Consider the following 22,321-nt stretch of genomic DNA (forward strand, 5'->3'; position numbering starts at 1 on the left):
TTTATTGTACTAACAGAAAATGTGCAATATGCATTAAACCAAAATTTGACCGGTGCAAAAGTATGGACACCCTTATCATTTTATTGATTTGAATTCCCCTAACTACTTTTTACTGACTTACTGAAGCACAAAATTGGTTTTGTAACCTCAGTGAGCTTTGAACTTCATAGCCAGATCTATCCAATCATAAGAAAAGGTATTTAAGGTGGCCAATTGCAAGTTGATCTCCTATTTGAATCTCCTCTGAAGAGTGGCATCATGGGCTACTCAAAACAACTCTCAAATGATCTGAAAACAAAGATTGTTCAACATAGTTGTTCAGGGGAAGGATACAAAAAGTTGTCTCAGAGATTTAACCTGTCAGTTTCCACTGTGAGGAACATAGTAAGGAAATGGAAGACCACAGGGACAGTTCTTGTTAAGCCCAGAAGTGGCAGGCCAAGAAAAATATCAGAAAGGCAGAGAAGAAGAATGGTGAGAACAGTCAAGGACAATCCACAGACCACCTCCAAAGAGCTGCAGCATCATCTTGCTGCAGATGGTGTCACTGTGCATCGGTCAACTATATAGCGCACTTTGCACAAATAGAAGCTGTATGGGAGAGTGATGAGAAAGAAGCCGTTTCTGCACGTACGCCACAAATAGAGTTGCCTGAGGTATGAAAAAGCACATTTGGACAAGGCAGCTTCATTTTGGAAACAAAAATTGAGTTGTTTGGTTATAAAAAAAGGCGTTATGCATGGCGTCCAAAAAGAAACAGCATTCCAAGAAAAACACATGCTACCCACTGTAAAATTTGGTGGAGGTTCCATCATGCTTTGGGGCTGTGTGGCCAATGCCGGCACCGGGAATCTTGTTAAAGTTGAGGGTCGCATGGATTCCACTCAGTATCAGCAGATTCTAGAGAATAATGTTCAAGAATCAGTGACGAAGTTGAAGTTACGCCGGGGATGGATATTTCAGCAAGACAATGATCCAAAACACCGCTCCAAATCCTCAGGCATTCATGCAGAGGAACAATTACAATGTTCTGGAATGGCCATCCCAGTCCCCAGACCTGAATATCATTGAACATCTGTGGGATGATTTGAAGCGGGCTGTCCATGCTCGGCGACCATCTAACTTAACTGAACTTGAATTGTTTGTCCAAAATCCCTTCATCCAGGATCCAGGAACTGATTAAAAGCTACAGGAAGCGACTAGAGGCTGTTATCTTTGCAAAAGGAGGATGTACTAAATATTAATGTCACTTTTCTGTTGAGGTGCCCATACTTTTGCACCGGTCAAATTTTGGTTTAATGCATATTGCACATTTTCTGTTAGTACAATAAACCTCATTTCAATCCTGAAATATTACTGTGTCCATCAGTTATTAGATATATCAAACTGAAATGGCTGTTATAAACACCAAAATATTTAGAACTAAAAATGATTAAGATTAATAGGAGTGCCCAAACTTTTTCATAGGACTGTACAACTGCAGCGCCCCTGTGATATAGGACCAGACCTGTGATACAGGACCAGACCTGTGATATAGGACCACCATGAGATATGAGACCACCCCTGTGATAGCTCTGCTCACAATATTGGGGGCACTTTGGCTCTGCTCATTACTGGAAGCATCCTGACTCTTATTACAGTACTGGGGGCCCTAGTGACTTGGCTTACAGTACTGGGCGGGGGGCACCTTGGCTCTACTCAAAATATTGGGGACATTAAAGGGGACATTCATTTTTCCCATGAAAGCAGGGTATCCCTCATCCATGGAATAGGGCATATCTTGCAGGTCAGTGTGGGTCCAACTATTCTGCTTATAATAATAGGGGTATTAAGGTTTGGCTCCCCATACTGGGGGCATCGAGGCTCTGCTCACAATATTAGGGGTATTAAGGTTTGGCTCCCCATACTGGGGGCATCGAGGCTCTGCTCACAATATTAGGGGTATTAAGGTTTGGCTCCCCTTACTGGGGGCATCGAGGTTCTGCTCACAATATTAGGGGTATTAAGGTTCTGCTCACAATATTAGGGGTATTAAGGTTTGGCTCCCCTTACTGGGGGCATCAAGGCTCTGCTCACAATATTAGGGGTATTAAGGTTTGGCTCCCCATACTGGGGGCATTGAGGTTCTGCTCACAATATTAGGGGTATTAAGGTTTGGCTCCCCTTACTGGGGGCATCGAGGCTCTGCTCACAATATTAGGGGTATTAAGGTTCTGCTCACAATATTAGGGGTATTAAGGTTTGGCTCCCCATACTGGGGGCATTGAGGTTCTGCTCACAATATTAGGGGTATTAAGGTTTGGCTCCCCTTACTGGGGGCATCGAGGCTCTGCTCACAATATTAGGGGTATTAAGGTTCTGCTCACAATATTAGGGGTATTAAGGTTTGGCTCCCCATACTGGGGGCATCGAGGCTCTGCTCACAATATTAGGGGTATTAAGGTTCTGCTCACAATATTAGGGGTATTAAGGTTCGGCTCCCCTTACTGGGGGCATCAAGACTCTGCTCACAATATTAGGGGTATTATGGTTTGGCTCCCCATACTGGAGGCATCGAGGCTCTGCTCACAATATTAGGGGTATTATGGTTTGGCTCCCCATACTGGAGGCATCGAGGCTCTGCTCACAATATTAGGGGTATTAAGGTTCTGCTAGTTCAGAGGATTCAGGCTACACATATTACTAGCAGAGGAGGGGCCTGGCCTCCTCTGGTTTCGTGGAATGTCCCTTTAAGGAGCAGTGTACAGAATAGCAGGGTATAATGACACCTTAAACACATGTGGGAAAATGCATTAATGCAACGTCAAGCGAGCGGCTGAGATATAGACTTTCCAGGGGATTCAGGAACACAATGGTAGGTATTCATCCCGTAAGAGCGAGGAGGTTGGAAAACAAGACCCGGCAATAACAATAAATTGGTACTTAATGGTGCCAGAAAATATGGACGCCCTTGTCCCAAAAGCTTGTGAGTGCTCGCCTCTTTACAAGCCATTAAATGTATCAATTTTACATCAATGCTTTCCCACTCAGGAACGGATGAAAGCTTTCTGTATGGCAAACAGTAAGGGGCGAGGACACCGAACCTCTAGGGTGCAGCGCGCAGTCCGACTAAGTGCTCACGTGTCCAATACAGACTGAACGTTCCATAGGAGGATCTCATTATAAATAGATACTATGTACGTACCGGCCGGATACACAACGGAACCTCCTTAAAGGGGGAGTAACAAATATTAGGATCAAGAAAACATCAAACTTGTGAGCCCCGATACAAAATGTGTACCAGGCCATACAGTGATGTCACAGTACAGAGATAATACACACAGTGATGTCACAGTACAGGAATAATACACACAGTGATGTCACAGTACAGGGATAATACACACAGTGATGTCACAGTACAGGGATAATACACACAGTGATGTCACAGTACAGAGATAATACACACAGTGATGTCACAGTACAGGGATAATACACACAGTGATGTCACAGTACAGGGATAATACAAACAGTGATGTCACAGTACAGAGATAATACACACAGTGATGTCACAGTACAGGATAATACACACAGTGATGTCACAGTACAGGATAATACACACAGTGATGTCACAGTACAGGGATAATACACACAGTGATGTCACAGTACAGGGATAATACACACAGTGATGTCACAGTACAGGGATAATACACACAGTGATGTCACAGTACAGAGATAATACACACAGTGATGTCACAGTACAGGATAATACACACAGTGATGTCACAGTACAGGGATAATACAAACAGTGATGTCACAGTACAGAGATAATACACACAGTGATGTCACAGTACAGGATAATACACACAGTGATGTCACAGTACAGGATAATACACACAGTGATGTCACAGTACAGGGATAATACAAACAGTGATGTCACAGTACAGGGATAATACACACAGTGATGTCACAGTACAGGATAATACACACAGTGATGTCACAGTACAGGGATAATACACACAGTGATGTCACAGTACAGGATAATACACACAGTGATGTCACAGTACAGGATAATACACACAGTGATGTCACAGTACAGGGATAATACACACAGTGATGTCACAGTACAGAGATAATACACACAGTGATGTCACAGTACAGGATAATACACACAGTGATGTCACAGTACAGGATAATACACACAGTGATGTCACAGTACAGAGATAATACACACAGTGATGTCACAGTACAGGATAATACACAGTGATGTCACAGTACAGAGATAATACACACACAGTGATGTCACAGTACAGAGATAATACACACAGTGATGTCACAGTACAGGATAATACACAGTGATGTCACAGTACAGAGATAATACACACAGTGATGTCACAGTACAGGATAATACACACAGTGATGTCACAGTACAGAGATAATACACACAGTGATGTCACAGTACAGAGATAATACACACAGTGATGTCACAGTACAGGATAATACACACAGTGATGTCACAGTACAGGGATAATACACACAGTGATGTCACAGTACAGGATAATACACACAGTGATGTCACAGTACAGGATAATACACACAGTGATGTCACAGTACAGGGATAATACACACAGTGATGTCACAGTACAGAGATAATACACACAGTGATGTCACAGTACAGGATAATACACACAGTGATGTCACAGTACAGAGATAATACACACAGTGATGTCACAGTACAGAGATAATACACACAGTGATGTCACAGTACAGAGATAATACACACAGTGATGTCACAGTACAGAGATAATACACACAGTGATGTCACAGTACAGAGATAATACACACAGTGGATGTCACAGTACAGAGATAATACACACAGTGATGTCACAGTACAGAGATAATACACACAGTGATGTCACAGTACAGAGATAATACACACAGTGATGTCACAGTACAGGATAATACACACAGTGATGTCACAGTACAGGATAATACACACAGTGATGTCACAGTACAGGATAATACACACAGTGATGTCACAGTACAGGGATAATACACACAGTGATGTCACAGTACAGGGATAATACACACAGTGATGTCACAGTACAGGGATAATACACACAGTGATGTCACAGTACAGGATAATACACACAGTGATGTCACAGTACAGGATAATACACACAGTGATGTCACAGTACAGGATAATACACACAGTGATGTCACAGTACAGGGATAATACACACAGTGATGTCACAGTACAGAGATAATACACACAGTGATGTCACAGTACAGGGATAATACACACAGTGATGTCACAGTACAGGGATAATACACACAGTGATGTCACAGTACAGGGATAATACACACAGTGATGTCACAGTACAGGGATAATACACACAGTGATGTCACAGTACAGGAAGGATAGTACACACAGTGATGTCAAGTACAGGATAATACACACAGTGATGTCACAGTACAGAGATAATACACACAGTGATGTAACAGTACAGGATAATACACACAGTGATGTCACAGTACAGGGATAATACACACAGTGATGTCACAGTACAGGGATAATACACACAGTGATGTCACAGTACAGGGATAATACACACGGTGATGTCACAGTACAGGGATAATACACACAGTGATGTCACAGTACAGGGATAATACACACGGTGATGTCACAGTACAGGGATACTATACACAGCAGGGTTATCTATGGGGCAACAGATTGAAACTCAGGAAGGGGCCGCATTCACCTTCCCATCAGTTACAGCAGCGCTCCCCTCACTGGCCCCCTGGCTTGCTGGGCCCCCCACCATTTGCTATGTACCAGTCAGGTGGTTATGCCCAGGCCAGGCAGGTTTGGTATTTGCAGAGCTTTCGCTATCGGCTTTACCAGGATGAAGTGGATAATTTTGGATTCCTCTTCTATTCTCACCACTACACTCCTGGATTATATTCCTGTTACATGCAATATAAAGCACTGGCTTCCTGATTGCGACATTTCCAGGCTCTGTGCACATGAACCCGGGGGCGCTCACTCAGTCCTGCTCACCCTCAGACATGTCTGGTGTGTCCAGGATTAGGAAATGCCCCCTGACCCGCCTGCTTCCTCATTCACAGGCGCCTATAAATAGCAGCCTAGGCAGACACTTCCAGGGCGGATGTTTATCTGACTAGCCTGGCGGCTTCTGGGCTTAGGAGCAGTAACACCGCAAGGTGCCAGACCCAGGTCTCACCAGGGCCCGCAGCCCTGTGCAAGAAGAAACAGCCCTGGCATCTCTTGGGTGTAGGGTATACAATTAGAATGAAGAGTTCTTTCCAAACACAGCGCCACTCGTGTCCATGGGCTGTGTCTGGTATTGCAGCCGAGCCTAGTTCAACTGAAAACTGCAGTACCAGGTAAAGCCAGAGGCCAATGGTGGCGCTGTTTTTAAAAGGAAGGGCTCTCCTTCCTTATCTCATTCCTATTCATGCACATGATTAGGCTTCCTGACACATTGCCACCCCAGTCCAAGGGTTATGTCTGGTATTACACCCTTAGTGAACGAAGCTGAGCTGTAATACCCCGCACAACCTGACAACAGGCGTGGGGCGATTTTGTAAGTAAACAGCCATGTTTGTTTTCACTTCTGTACAACCCCTTTAAATTTGATGAACGACTAGTCCAAATGGCAACCCTATAGGTCTTGTGCATGTGCCGTCCCCATCCATGACAGCCCTGAGCCCCACCACCCTCAGCTATACTCCAGGGGCCCTGCGGACCGGCCCTCCTGTCCCTGATGTCCCCAATACACAAGAGTACAAGCTGAGTACAAGATGTCTGATCTGTAATGTATTATACAGAGCGCCCGGCAGTGCCAGCTACATATATAGTCCCGTCTATAGAGGAAGGTATATATACGTTACCGCATGGCATCGATGTTTACCCTTCACAAGACAGCATTGTATACAGGGCAGCAGATCAACACTGCATAGTATAGTATACATAGTATACATGCCAATATACCACAGTTACATAGTATACATGCCAATACACCACAGCTACATAGTATACAGGACAATATACCACAGTTACATAGTATACATGCCAATATACCACAGTTACATAGTATACATGCCAATACACCACAGCTACATAGTATACAGGACAATATACCACAGCTACATAGTATACATGCCAATATACCACAGTTACATAGTATACATGCCAATATACCACAGTTACATAGTATACATGCCAATATACCACAGTTACATAGTATACAGGACAATATATCACAGCTACATAGTATACATGACAATATAATAAAACTACATAGTATACATGCCAATATACCACAGTTACATAGTATACAGGACAATATACCACAGCTACACAGTATACAGGACAATATACCACAGTTACATAGTATACAGGACAATATACCACAGCTACATAGTATACAGGACAATATACCACAGCTACATAGTATACATACCAATATACCACAGCTACATAGTATACAGGACAATATACCACAGCTACATGGTATACAGGACAATATACCACAGCTACATAGTATACATGCCAATATACCACAGTTACATAGTATACATGCCAATACACCACAGCTACATAGTATACATGCCAATATACCACAGCTACATAGTATACAGGACAATATACCACAGCTACATAGTATACAGGACAATATACCACAGCTACATAGTATACATACCAATATACCACAGCTACATGGTATACAGGACAATATACCACAGCTACATAGTATACATACCAATATACCACAGCTACATGGTATACAGGACAATATACCACAGCTACATAGTATACAGGACAATATACCACAGTTACATAGTATACAGGACAATATACCACAGTTACATAGTATACAGGACAATATACCACAGCTACACAGTATACAGGACAATATACCACAGTTACATAGTATACAGGACAATATACCACAGCTACACAGTATACAGGACAATATACCACAGTTACATAGTATACAGGACAATATACCACAGCTACACAGTATACAGGACAATATACCACAGTTACATAGTATACAGGACAATATACCACAGCTACATAGTATACAGGACAATATACCACAGCTACATAGTATACAGGACAATATACCACAGCTACATAGTATACAGGACAATATACCACAGCTACATAGTATACAGGACAATATACCACAGTTACATAGTATACAGGACAATATACCACAGCTACACAGTATACAGGACAATATACCACAGTTACATAGTATACAGGACAATATACCACAGCTACACAGTATACAGGACAATATACCACAGTTACATAGTATACAGGACAATATACCACAGCTACATAGTATACAGGACAATATACCACAGCTACATAGTATACAGGACAATATACCACAGCTACATAGTATACAGGACAATATACCACAGCTACATAGTATACATACCAATATACCACAGCTACATGGTATACAGGACAATATACCACAGCTACATAGTATACAGGACAATATACCACAGCTACATAGTATACATGACAATATACCACAGCTACATAGTATACAGGACAATATACCACAGCTACATAGTATACATGCCAATATACCACAGTTACATAGTATACAGGACAATATACCACAGCTACATAGTATACAGGACAATATACCACAGCTACATAGTATACAGGACAATATACCACAGTTACATAGTATACAGGACAATATACCACAGCTACATAGTATACAGGACAATATACCACAGTTACATAGTATACATGATAATATACCACAGCTACATAGTATACAGGACAATATACCACAGCTACATAGTATACAGGACAATATACCACAGCTACATAGTATACAGGACAATATACCACAGTTACATAGTATACAGGACAATATACCACAGCTACATAGTATACATACCAATATACCACAGCTACATAGTATACAGGACAATATACCACAGCTACATAGTATACAGGACAATATACCACAGCTACATAGTATACAGGACAATATACCACAGTTACATAGTATACAGGACAATGTACCACAGCTACATAGTATACATACCAATATACCACAGCTACATAGTATACAGGACAATATACCACAGCTACATAGTATACATACCAATATACCACAGCTACATAGTATACAGGACAATATACCACAGCTACATAGTATACAGGACAATATACCACAGCTACATAGTATACAGGACAATATACCACAGCTACATAGTATACAGGACAATATACCACAGTTACATAGTATACAGGACAATATACCACAGTTACATAGTATACAGGACAATATACCACAGTTACATAGTATACAGGACAATATACCACAGCTACATAGTATACAGGACAATATACCACAGCTACATAGTATACAGGACAATATACCACAGTTACATAGTATACAGGACAATATACCACAGCTACATAGTATACAGGACAATATACCACAGCTACATAGTATACAGGACAATATACCACAGTTACATAGTATACAGGACAATATACCACAGCTACATAGTATACAGGACAATATACCACAGTTACATAGAATACATGATAATATACCACAGCTACATAGTATACAGGACAATATACCACAGCTACATAGTATACAGGACAATATACCACAGCTACATAGTATACAGGACAATATACCACAGTTACATAGTATACATGACAATATACCACAGCTACATAGTATACAGGACAATATACCACAGCTACATAGTATACAGGACAATATACCACAGCTACATAGTATACAGGACAATATACCACAGTTACATAGTATACATGCCAATATACCACAGTTACATAGTATACATACCAATATACCACAGCTACATAGTATACAGGACAATATACCACAGCTACATAGTATACAGGACAATATACCACAGCTACATAGTATACAGGACAATATACCACAGTTACATAGTATACAGGACAATGTACCACAGCTACATAGTATACATACCAATATACCACAGCTACATAGTATACAGGACAATATACCACAGCTACATAGTATACAGGACAATATACCACAGCTACATAGTATACAGGACAATATACCACAGCTACATAGTATACAGGACAATATACCACAGTTACATAGTATACAGGACAATATACCACAGTTACATAGTATACAGGACAATATACCACAGCTACATAGTATACAGGACAATATACCACAGCTACATAGTATACAGGACAATATACCACAGTTACATAGTATACAGGACAATATACCACAGCTACATAGTATACAGGACAATATACCACAGTTACATAGTATACATGATAATATACCACAGCTACATAGTATACAGGACAATATACCACAGCTACATAGTATACAGGACAATATACCACAGCTACATAGTATACAGGACAATATACCACAGTTACATAGTATACAGGACAATATACCACAGTTACATAGTATACAGGACAATATACCACAGTTACATAGTATACAGGACAATATACCACAGCTACATAGTATACAGGACAATATACCACAGCTACATAGTATACAGGACAATATACCACAGTTACATAGTATACAGGACAATATACCACAGCTACATAGTATACAGGACAATATACCACAGTTACATAGTATACATGATAATATACCACAGCTACATAGTATACAGGACAATATACCACAGCTACATAGTATACAGGACAATATACCACAGCTACATAGTATACAGGACAATATACCACAGTTACATAGTATACATGACAATATACCACAGCTACATAGTATACAGGACAATATACCACAGCTACATAGTATACAGGACAATATACCATAACTACATAGTATACATGCCAATATACCACAGCTACATAGTATACAGGACAATATACCACAGCTACATAGTATACAGGACAATATACCACAGCTACATAGTATACATGCCAATATACCATAACTACCTGATACTATCTGGCACCACTATACACATCACCATACATCTACAGTATATAACACTACCCATCACAGTCCAGCTCCATTATATACCTGCTATGAGATGCTGTACATGGTACACCCCAGTATACAGGGCCAGGGAGCAGCAGCAGCTCTGACAGGGGGGCTCCAGCAGCACCAGAGAGGGGGAGGGGAGGGGATGATTACCTGGAATTTAGCTGATCCTCCATCCATCCATCCCCAGTGTCCTCCTGTCATGTGTCTGATCCTGGAGCTCTCAGCACTTAATCCACAGGCTGCTGTAGACAGGCCCGGCCATAGGGAGCCCCCCAGCAGCCCACCACAGGGGTCAATGGCTGCCAGCAGCCCCCAGGCAGCAGCAGGTACCATCCAGACCTCTGCTCCCCAACCTCACCATCAATCCGCAGAAGGGAGGGCTATGCAGAAGGAGTGGGAGGGGAGTCTGGGAATGATGACAGAGGGGCAGCCAAGAAGCCAAAACCCAAGGCAAACAAATACACAGGCTAATAGCACAAATCACAGCAAGACAATAAAGGCTGCTCCAACTTACCAGAGTCAAAGTGGGAGCTAAAGGCAAAGCTGGGGGTGCAAAGGGAAGAGAAGAGCAATGCAAAAATCCATCCCATGGTCAGGCATTGGGCAAAGGGGGTAGTCACAGGAATGGGCAGCCCAGGATCAGTGCAGGAGGGATGCTCTGCAGGGCACTGGGGGGGTCTGCAGCAGCTGGCTGGCTCCTCTCATCCTTCCCCTAGGGGTCCTGGTGCCCTCCTCAGCACCTCCTGTGGATGCTGCACTGTACTAGAGAGGATGGTAGCAGAGCTGTGCCAGGATGCCAAGGAGCTGGACCAGGGGCTTGTGTCTCCCTCTCTGCCTTAGCCTGGATTCTTAGACTCACACACACACCTACCTAATTCCTCCCATACACATTGCACAGGGCTCGGCGGCGACACCTAGCGGCGCGGCCCGGGAACGCAGCGCACTCTCCTCTCACTTGGAAGTGTGCAGATCTTTTTTTAGAACTGCACTGAGGGTTGTCTGACACCTGCAAAAAAATAAATGTGCCTGCTGGAAGGAGAAGATGCAAATGAAGGCTCTGGCACCCAGGTAAAGGGCATGTGCCAGGGCTTGTCAGCGCAATGGCACAATGCCATGGTGTGGATGGAGCAGCTGCAGTCATGGGAATGGCAGAAGACCCCTGGGCTCCATTCATATGCATGTCCTAAATAGCTGCATTAGTCACTAGTGTGCAGTGTGACTCAGCCCTATTCACACTGACAGAGCTGTGATGTGTACAGGCCTCTGTGTATGGACTGTCCCCCACCCCCAACCCAATGCATTCCTATGGAGGATTAGATACAGCGTATATATGGGGCTGACGGGCTGCGGATGTCTGTCTATAGGTATGGCTGTAAGGGTTAAATCTGCTGCAAGGAGTATATATATATACTGCACCATTAATGTGCACAATATACACAGCCCCGAACGCATACCTATGGTACAATATATACAGCCTCATGTATATCATATACTATTCACATACATGTTACAGGTAAGATACAAGATGTCGGATATAGGCCCAGATTGACTATTGCACTCATTGCCAAAGGATCCCGCAAGAGTAGGAAACATTGTGATATAATGAAGATCCATGGAAGTCTGGATACAAGATGAGATACGGCAGGACATGGAGGTATACAGTGTTGACCAAAAGTATTGGCCCCCCTGCAATTCTGTCAGATAATACTCCGTTTCTTCCAGAAAATGATTGCAAGCACAAATTCTTTGGTATTATCTTCATTTAATTTGTCTTCAATGGAAAACCACAAAAAGAATTGTCAAAAAGCCAAATTGGATATAATTCCACAGCAAACATAAAAAAGGGGGGTGGACAAAAGTATTGGCACTGTTTGAAAAATCATGTGATGCTTCTCTAATTTGTGTAATTAACAGCACCTGTTACTTACCTGAGGCACCTAACAGGTGGTGGCAATAACTAAATCACACTTGCAGCCAGTTGAAATGGATTAAAGTTGACTCCACCTCTGCCCTGTGTCCTTGTGTGTACCACATTGAGCATGGAGAAAAGAAAGAAGACCAAAGAACTTTCTGAGGACTTGAGAAGCAAAATTGTGAGGAAGCATGAGCAATCTCAAGGCTACAAGTCCATCTCCAAAGACCTGAATGTTCCTGTGTCTACCGTGCGCAGTGTCATCAAGAAGTGTAAAGCCCATGGCACTGTGGCTAACCTCCCTAGATGTGGACGCAAAAGAAAAATTGACGAAAGATTTCACCGCAAGATTGTGCGGATGGTGGATAAAGAACCTCGACTAACATCCAAACAAGTCCAAACTGCCCTGCAGACCGAGGGTACAACAGTGTCACCCCGTACTATCCAGCGTCAGCGTCTGAATGAGAAGGGACTGTATGGTAGGAGACCCAGGAAGACCCCACTTCTTACCCACAGACATAAGCCAGGCTGGAGTTTGCCAAAACTTACCTGAGAAAGACAAAACCATTCTGGAAGAATGTTCTCTGGTCAGAGGAGACAAAAGTAGGAAATGGCCTCAACATAGAGATTATAGGAAAAAAAAGAGGCCTTCAAATCAAAGAAGACGCCCCCTACAGTCAGACATGGCGGAGGTCCCTGATGTTTTGGGGTTGCTTTGCTGCCTCTGGCACTGGACTGCTTGACCGTGTGCATGGCATTATGAAGTCTGAAGACGACCAACACATTGTGCAGCATCATGTAGGGCCCAGTGTGAGAAAGCCGGGTCTCCCTCAGAGGTCAGGGCTCTTCCAGCAGGACAAGGACCCAAAACACACTTTAGGTCAGCACTAGAAAATGGTGGTGAGAGAAAGCCCTGGAGACTTGTAAAGTGGCAGCAATGAGTCCAGCCCTGAATCCCATAGAACACCTGTGGGGGAGGGGGAGAGATCTCTTGGTGGCAGTTTGGAGAAGGCCCCCTTCACATCTCAGGGGGGACCGCGAGCAGCAGCCAAAGAAGAAGGGTCTAAGATTCCAGCAGAGCCTTGTAAGAAACTCATTGCTGGTTAGCGGAAGCGGTTGTCCGCAGTTATTGTGTCTACAGGTTGTGCTACCAAGTATTAGGCTGAGGGCGCCAATACTTCTGTCCGCACCAGTTTTGGAGTTTTGTGTAAAATGATCAATGATGTGACTTTTTTTTTTTCATTCTCTTTTGTGTTTTTTCATTGCAAGCAAAATAACTGAAGATATTACCAAAGAGTTTGTGCTTGTAATCATTATCTGGAAGAACACGAGTATTATCTGACAGAACTGCAGGGGGCCAATACTTTTGGCCAACATTGCATACAGGATCTGTACAGTATATAGCAGGACATTTACCACAGATGTTATACCTGTAGTCTGGATACAAGATGAGATACGGCAGGACATGGAGGTATATACAGGCTCTGTATGGTATATAGCAGTACATTTACCACACATGTTACAGCCGGGCCTGTATATCCTGCACACTCGTAGGTTGTCCGCCCTACCATGAGAGATAACACATATGGCCGCTGGATGTCCTGTCTATATCAGTGAGCTGTTAGTGTCCTTGTATCACTACTAGGGGTGACCTATTGTCCTATGTGATGGCTCCACATCATCACACCAGCAGGGGGCAGTGTATTGCTCCATACCCCAGGCAGGATAGTGAAGCGTCACCCCGAGGCCTTCATACCCCAATCCGACTGTTATCAGATCCCAAACACATCCTAGATCTGTCACTATAGACCATACAGGTCCAGTCTCTACAGTCCAGGTTTATTGTCCATGACACTATGAGAAAGACGGTGATGGGGGCTGGTTGTCAATGGCAGAAGACACAATGGGCAACGTCACATCAAACGCCTGGAGATCGTGCGGGCAGAGACAGGGATAAACACCCCCTGTGTCTATGCTAAAAAGTGGGCATGGATTCTATAGAGTGGGACTGCACCCTACAAACAAGGCCGCTTCCATCCAGAATAATGTGGCATTGCATACTTGCAGTACCACACCTATCCTGTAGATCAGAGTGGTGCTGTTTCTGCCATGTTTTTCTTATTTTGTTTCTTCTTGCTCATGCTCCGAGGCGGACTGACTGTGCCGCCACTGCCGTCCGGAGCCGAAAATAGAATCTATATTGATGCCTTGTTATAAAGACGTAGCTGTGTCTCCCCGGCGCTGACTCCTCATTTCTGCTTCATTAATATTCCATTCCTGTCTGGCCAGATGGAGGAACATGACGTCCACTTAGACTGATGATTTGCAGCCTACGGGGCCACAAAACATCAACATGAGATCAGTGGGGTCCACCGGTAAGTGATGTCACACTGAGCTGCAATACCAAGCACAGCCACTGTACGATGTATGGCGCTGTGCTTGGTTGACAGTGAATAGCCATCATGTATCCGAGCGCTGATGTAGCGTCAGGACAGGAGGAGGTGGCAGCTGTCAATATGTGGCTCATCATTTCCCGGGCCAGATTACATCAATTCCACGCTGTCGCTGCCAGGACATATGTCGTGTGATTCACAAAGTTTTGGCAGCTCTGACTAATTGTACGACATCCCGCATGAGATCAGAAGAAAAAAATGGATTTCAAAGTATTGTCGGGCTCGGGGATCTGTGGTTGTTGCCGCGTTATCCCTCTTCTCATTTATTTGACACCAATCTCCTGATGAACTTGCGATATTTATCAAGGCAAGGGAAACGCGTTGGGAATTAGTTTATGGGGTGCGTAACCTATTCTAGGCTCCAAGACTGTGGCGTATACTTTGGGAGAAGGATCGAGGCCTAGCTGCAGCATCAGACACGCAGTCAACATGAGGGGTCTGTGCAGTGGCGTAACTAGGAATGGAAGGGCCCCAAGGTGAACATTTGACATGGGGCCCTCCCCTGACCCGCCCCCTCTGCACAAACCGCAATCCTGTGCACACTATTGTGCCCCATAGTGGCCCCTGCACACAGTATAATGTCCATAGTGGCCCCTGCACACAGTATTATGTCCCATAGTGGCCCCTGCACACCGTATTATGTCCCATAGTGGCCCCTGCACACAGTATAATGTCCCATAGTGGCCCCTGCACACAGTATTATGTCCATAGTGGCCCCTGCACACAGTATTATCACCCATAGTGGCCCCTACACACAGTATTATCCCCCATAGTGTCCCCTGCACACAGTATTATCCCCCATAGTGGCCCCTGCACACAGTATTATCACCCATAGTGGCCCCTACACACAGTATTATCCCCCATAGTGTCCCCTGCACACAGTATTATCCCCCATAGTGGCCCCTGCACACAGTATTATCACCCATAGTGGACCCTGCACACAGTATTATCCCCCATAGTGGCCCCTGCACACAGTATTATCCCCCATAGTGGACCCTGCACACAGTATTATCCCCCATAGTGGCCCCTGCACACAGTATTATGTCCAGCAATACAGCAATGCACATAAACCAATACCTGGCCACACTGCAACCAACCAAGAACCCAGCCCGTCCTCTGCAGGACAGCTCATTACAAGGTTTACACACTGAAGATGAAATCACTAACTATTAGTAGTTGGAACATACAAGGGCTGAACGCCTCAGCCTTTGGATCTAAATCAAAAGATCCAGACTTCATAGACAGACTAAAAAACATAGACATTCAAATCCTCCTAGAGACATGGACCCGGGCAGATGACGAGTCCCTAACACCCATGGGCTACAAGGAACTCTCAGTGCCCGCCCAGAAAAATAAGACCACCAAACATGGCCGCCACTCAGGAGGCATACTAATATGGTACAAGGAGGAGCTCAAAGAACACGTAAAAGCTACCAAACGTGGAACTAATCACATATGGATAAAAATAAGCAGCTCCATCCTCAGCGGCCAGCAGGACATCTATCTCTGTGCAGTATATATGCCCCCACCAGGGTCTCCCTACCACGACCCCGACACTTACGAGGTCCTACAAAGGGAAGCCGTCCACTTCCAACCCAAAGGCAGAGTACTAATATGCGGAGACCTGAATGCAAGGACAGGCACAGAGATAGACTACCTGCCTCCTGACGACAACCCACATACGCACGGTAGTGAGATCCACCACCCAGAACCCACACAGACAAGAAGAAACAGCCAAGACAGAATTGTCAACAAGAGTGGGAGACAACTGCTGAACATGTGCCGAAGCCTAGGACTGTACATAATAAACGGACGTACCACAGGCGATCCCAGAGGACGCTTCACACTAAACTCTCAAGTGGGCAACAGTGTGGTGGACTATGCCATTACAGACGCAGACCTGTCAGACATTGAAGACTTCACAATCGCACCTGACTCCCATCTATCAGACCACAACCAGATCCTACTATACATGAGAACCAGGAACAAAACACCCACACATGAGCCCCAACAGTCCGGCCTCTACAACTTACCAAGACATTTCAAATGGGCCAACCACCAGGCCATAGAATATACCAACGCAACCAACCGACCCGAAATCAAGACACTGCTCACAAACTTCCATACAAACACCTATCAGCCAGACCAACAGGGAGTCACCAGAGCTGTGAAGGATCTCAAGTACATCCTACAGACCACAGCAGAACTAGCAGGCCTGAAACGAACCAAATCCATAAGACAAACCAACAAACAGTCCCACAAATGGTTCGACAGCGACTGCAGAGCACTACGCCATACCCTAAGAACAGCCTCCAACCAAAAACACAGGGACCCCAACAACAAGGAGGTGAGGGAAGCCTACAACAATATATGCAAGCAATACAAGGGCACCCTCAGAGAGAAGAAACAGAGATACCTCTCCCACAAAATCGAGCAACTAGAGGACTCCCTCCAGGACAGCTCATTCTGGGAGACCTGGCACCACATGGGCACAAAGCCCAAGAAAAACTCTCTCCACATCCAAAATGGCAATATCTGGCTCAACTACTTCAGAGGTCTCTACAAAAACATCCCAGAAGAAGAACTAACTCCAGAACAGCAACAGATAATCACCAAACTGAGGGACATGGAGAAAGTCATCAAAGACTTCCAGAACCCTCTGGACTCGCCAATCACCATAAAAGATATACAGGAAAGAATTGCCCTGCTGAAAGGCAAAAAGGCCAGTGGCCCTGATGGCATCCTACCAGAGATGATCAAATACAGCCCTTCAGCAATACACGCGGCACTGGCAAAGCTATTCACCCTCGTGCTCAATGCTGGATACTTCCCCGAAGACTGGAACAAAGGGCTCATAACCCCCATCTACAAGAATGGGGACCAATATGACCCCAACAACTACAGAGGGATCTGCGTCAGCAGCACGCTGGGGAAACTGTTCAACAGCATCATCAATAACAGAATCCTCACCTTCCTCACACAACACGGGGTCCTCAGCAAGAGCCAAGCAGGGTTCATGCCAAACCACCGCACCACAGACCATATCTACACCCTGCACAGCCTCATCAAGACACACGTCCACAACACCAGAAGAGGCAAGATATTCGCCTGCTTCGTGGACTTTAAGAAGGCGTTCGACTCAGTATGGCACCCAGGCCTACTTCTAAAACTCCTAGAGAGTGGAATAGGAGGAAGAACGTACGACGTCATCAAGAGCTCCTACACCGGAAACCAGTGCAGTGTGAAGGTGAATGGGAAAAGGACCGCATACTTCCAACAGGCCCGAGGGGTCAGACAAGGCTGTAGCCTGAGCCCAACGCTCTTCAACATCTATATCAATGAACTGGCTACAGCCCTGGAGGCCTCACCAACCCCAGGCCTCACCCTGAACAATCGAGAGGTGAAGTTCCTGCTGTATGCCGATGACCTCCTACTCCTGGCCCCCACCGAGAAAGACCTCCAAGAAAGCCTGTCAGTGCTGGAAAAATTCAGCACCACATGGGCCCTACACATCAACCAGAAGAAGACCAAAATCATGGTATTTCAGAAGAAGGGCCACAATAAAGCCTCCACCACCCCACAATTCACACTGAACGGCTCCACACTGGAGAAAACCAACAACTACACCTACCTGGGGCTGGAGCTCAGCCAATCAGGAAGCTTCAAAGCAGCAATAGAAACCCTGAAAGCAAAAGCGTGCAGAACCTTCTACGCCATCAGAAGACAACTGTACCACCTCAAACCACCGGTGAGGGTCTGGCTGAAGATATTTGACGCAGTCATCTCCCCGATCCTTCTCTATGGCAGTGAAGTTTGGGGCCCAGCCACCTACCCAGACCAGTCAAAGTGGGATTCCAGCCCAACAGAGAACTTCCACCTGGAGTTCTGCAAATACCTGCTCCATGTCCATCGCAACACCACCAACATAGCCTGCAGGGCAGAGCTAGGCAGACTCCCCCTATGGCTCACCATACAGAAGAGGGCGCTAGCTTTCCAGGCACACATCCAGGTGAGCAAGCCCGACTCCTACCACCACCAAGCATGGCTAAGCCACCTGAGCAAACCAGACATTCACCAACCAAACAGCAGCCAACCACCAAACCAAAAACTCCAACAGATGATAACCAAGGCCGAAATAAAGGCGACCACAGAGGCAAACAGAGAGCGGTACATTGAAGAATGGAGAAACGAAATAAATAACTCCAAGAAACTCACCGTGTACCAATCCCTACAAAGGGACTACACCATGGCCACCTACCTGGAGAGAATACGCCACCCCAAGCACAGACAGACCCTGAGCCGGTACAGACTGAGCGCCCACAACCTAGAGATAGAGACGGGGCGATACAGGCAGACGTACAAGCCACGGGAGAAGAGACTGTGCCAGCACTGTGACCAGGGGGTCCTAGAAGACGAGATCCACTTCCTGCTACACTGCACCAAATACTCAGCTGTGAGGGCCGTCTACTACCAAAGACTCTCTGCCCACATCCCAGACTTCATATCTGCAGACGAGAAGAGGAAACTCTACATCCTACTGGGAGAAGAAGAGGCCACTGTGGAGATCGCTGCCCAATACGTGACCAGCTGTCACCAAACCAGAGGAAGATGAGACTCCATGGACTGTTATATTTATCCCAAAACACCCGCCCCACCCACCCCCACCTCCCCATATAGCAGCCACCAACGAAGAGGAAGACGAGACTCCACGGACTGTTATACCCCAAACAAACCGCCCTGCCCCACCCCACCTCCAACCCCCCCCCATATAGCAGTCACCAACGAAGAGGAAGATGAGACTCCATGGACTGTTATAACCCAACCCCCCCCCCCCATACCCACCACCCACCCAACCCAACTCCCCCCCACACACACACACACACTTTACTAGCTTTGGCAATGCCAAATACCTATTCGGACGTGCCAATAAAGCATTTTTTGATTTGATTTGATTTGAATGTCCATAGTGGCCCCTGCACACAGTATTATCACCCATAGTGGCCCCTACACACAGTATTATCCCCCATAGTGTCCCCTGCACACAGTATTATCCCCCATAGGGCCCCTGCACACAGTATTATCCCCCATAGTGGCCCCTGCACACAGTATTATGCCCCATAGTGTCCCCTGCACACAGTATTATGTCCCATAGTGGCCCCTGCACACAGTATTATGTCCCATAGTGTCCCCTGCACACAGTATTATGCCCCATAGTGGCCCCTGCACACAGTATTATGCCCCATAGTGGCCCCTGCACACAGTATTATGTCCCATAGTGGCCCCTGCACACAGTATTATCACCCATAGTGGCCCCTGCACACAGTATTATCCCCCATAGTGGCCCCTGCACACAGTATTATCCCCCGTAATGGCCCCTGCACACAGTATTATGCCCCATAGTGGCCCCTGCACATAGTATTATGTCCCATAGTGGCCCCTGCACACAGTATTATCACCCATAGTCGCCCCTACACACAGTATTATGTCCCATAATGGCCCCTGCACACAGTATTATGTCCCATAGTGGCCCCTGCACACAGTATTATGCCCCATAGTGGTCCCTGCACACAGTATTATGCCCCATAGTGCCCCCTGCACACAGTATTATGTCCCATAGTGGCCCCTGCACACAGTATTATGTCCCATAGTGGCCCCTGCACACAGTATTATGTCCCATAGTGGCCCCTACACACAGTATTATGCCCCATAGTGGCCCCTGCACACAGTATAATATCCCATAGTGGACCCTACACACAGTATTATCCCCCATAATGGCCCCTTCACACAGTATAATATCCCATAGTGGCCCCTACACACAGTATTATCCCCCATAATGGCCCCTGCACACAGTATAATATCCCATAGTGGCCCCTACACACAGTATTATGCCCCATAGTGGCCCCTGCACACAGTATTATGTCCCATAGTGTTCCCTGCACACAGTATTATGTCCCATAGTGGCCCCTGCACACCGTATTATGTCCCATAGTGGCCCCTGTACACAGTATTATGTCCCATAGTGGCCCCTGCACACCGTATTATGTCCCATAGTGGCCCCTGTACACAGTATTATGTCCATAGTGGCCCCTGCACACAGTATTATCCCCCATAGTGGCCCCTGCACACAGTATTATGTCCCATAGTGGCCCCTGCACACAGTATTATCACCCGTAGTGGCCCATGCACACAGTATTATCCCCCATAATGGCCCCTGCACACAGTATTATGTCCCATAGTGGCCCCTGCACACAGTATTATGTCCCATAGTGGCCCCTGCACACAGTATTATGTCCCATAGTGTTCCCTGCACATAGTATTATGTCCCATAGTGGCCCCTGCACACCGTATTATGTCCCATAGTGGCCCCTGTACACAGTATTATGTCCCATAGTGGCCCCTGCACACCGTATTATGTCCCATAGTGTTCCCTGCACACAGTATTATGTCCCATAGTGGCCCCTGCACACCGTATTATGTCCCATAGTGGCCCCTGTACACAGTATTATGTCCCATAGTGGCCCCTGCACACCGTATTATGTCCCATAGTGGCCCCTGTACACAGTATTATGCCCCATAGTGGCCCCTGCACACAGTATTATGCCCCATAGTGGCCCCTGCACACAGTATTATGTCCCATAGTGGCCCCTGCACACAGTATTATGCCCCATAGTGGTCCCTGCACACAGTATTATGCCCCATAGTGGCCCCTGCACACAGTATTATGTCCCATAGTGGCCCCTGCACACAGTATTATGTCCCATAGTGTTCCCTGCACACAGTATTATGCCCCATAGTGGCCCCTGAACACAGTATAATATCCCATAGTGGCCCCTACACACAGTATTATGCCCCATAGTGGCCCCTGCACACAGTATTATGTCCCATAGTGGCCCCTGCGCACAGTATTATGCCCCATA

General features: G+C 45.5%; 1 protein-coding gene across 6 annotated transcripts in view; it reads right to left on the minus strand.

Moving 5' to 3' along the window:
* Positions 1-11,864, minus strand: part of AATK (apoptosis associated tyrosine kinase) — an 88,866-nt gene extending 77,002 nt beyond the window's left edge. For 5 of the 6 annotated variants that reach the window (XM_075279292.1, XM_075279291.1, XM_075279289.1 and 2 more), the window contains exon 1: positions 11,554-11,864. In XM_075279292.1, the coding sequence (XP_075135393.1) occupies positions 11,554-11,629 (76 nt within the window). In that variant the 5' untranslated portion in view covers positions 11,630-11,864. Of the gene's footprint in view, positions 1-11,189; positions 11,233-11,553 lie in introns of those variants that run through there. The other variant, XM_075279293.1, reaches the window with a different exon arrangement.
* Between the last annotated feature and the right edge of the window lie 10,457 nt (positions 11,865-22,321).

Source organism: Leptodactylus fuscus, chromosome 6 (assembly GCF_031893055.1).
Source record: "Leptodactylus fuscus isolate aLepFus1 chromosome 6, aLepFus1.hap2, whole genome shotgun sequence".
NCBI classification, from domain to species: Eukaryota; Metazoa; Chordata; class Amphibia; order Anura; family Leptodactylidae; genus Leptodactylus; species Leptodactylus fuscus.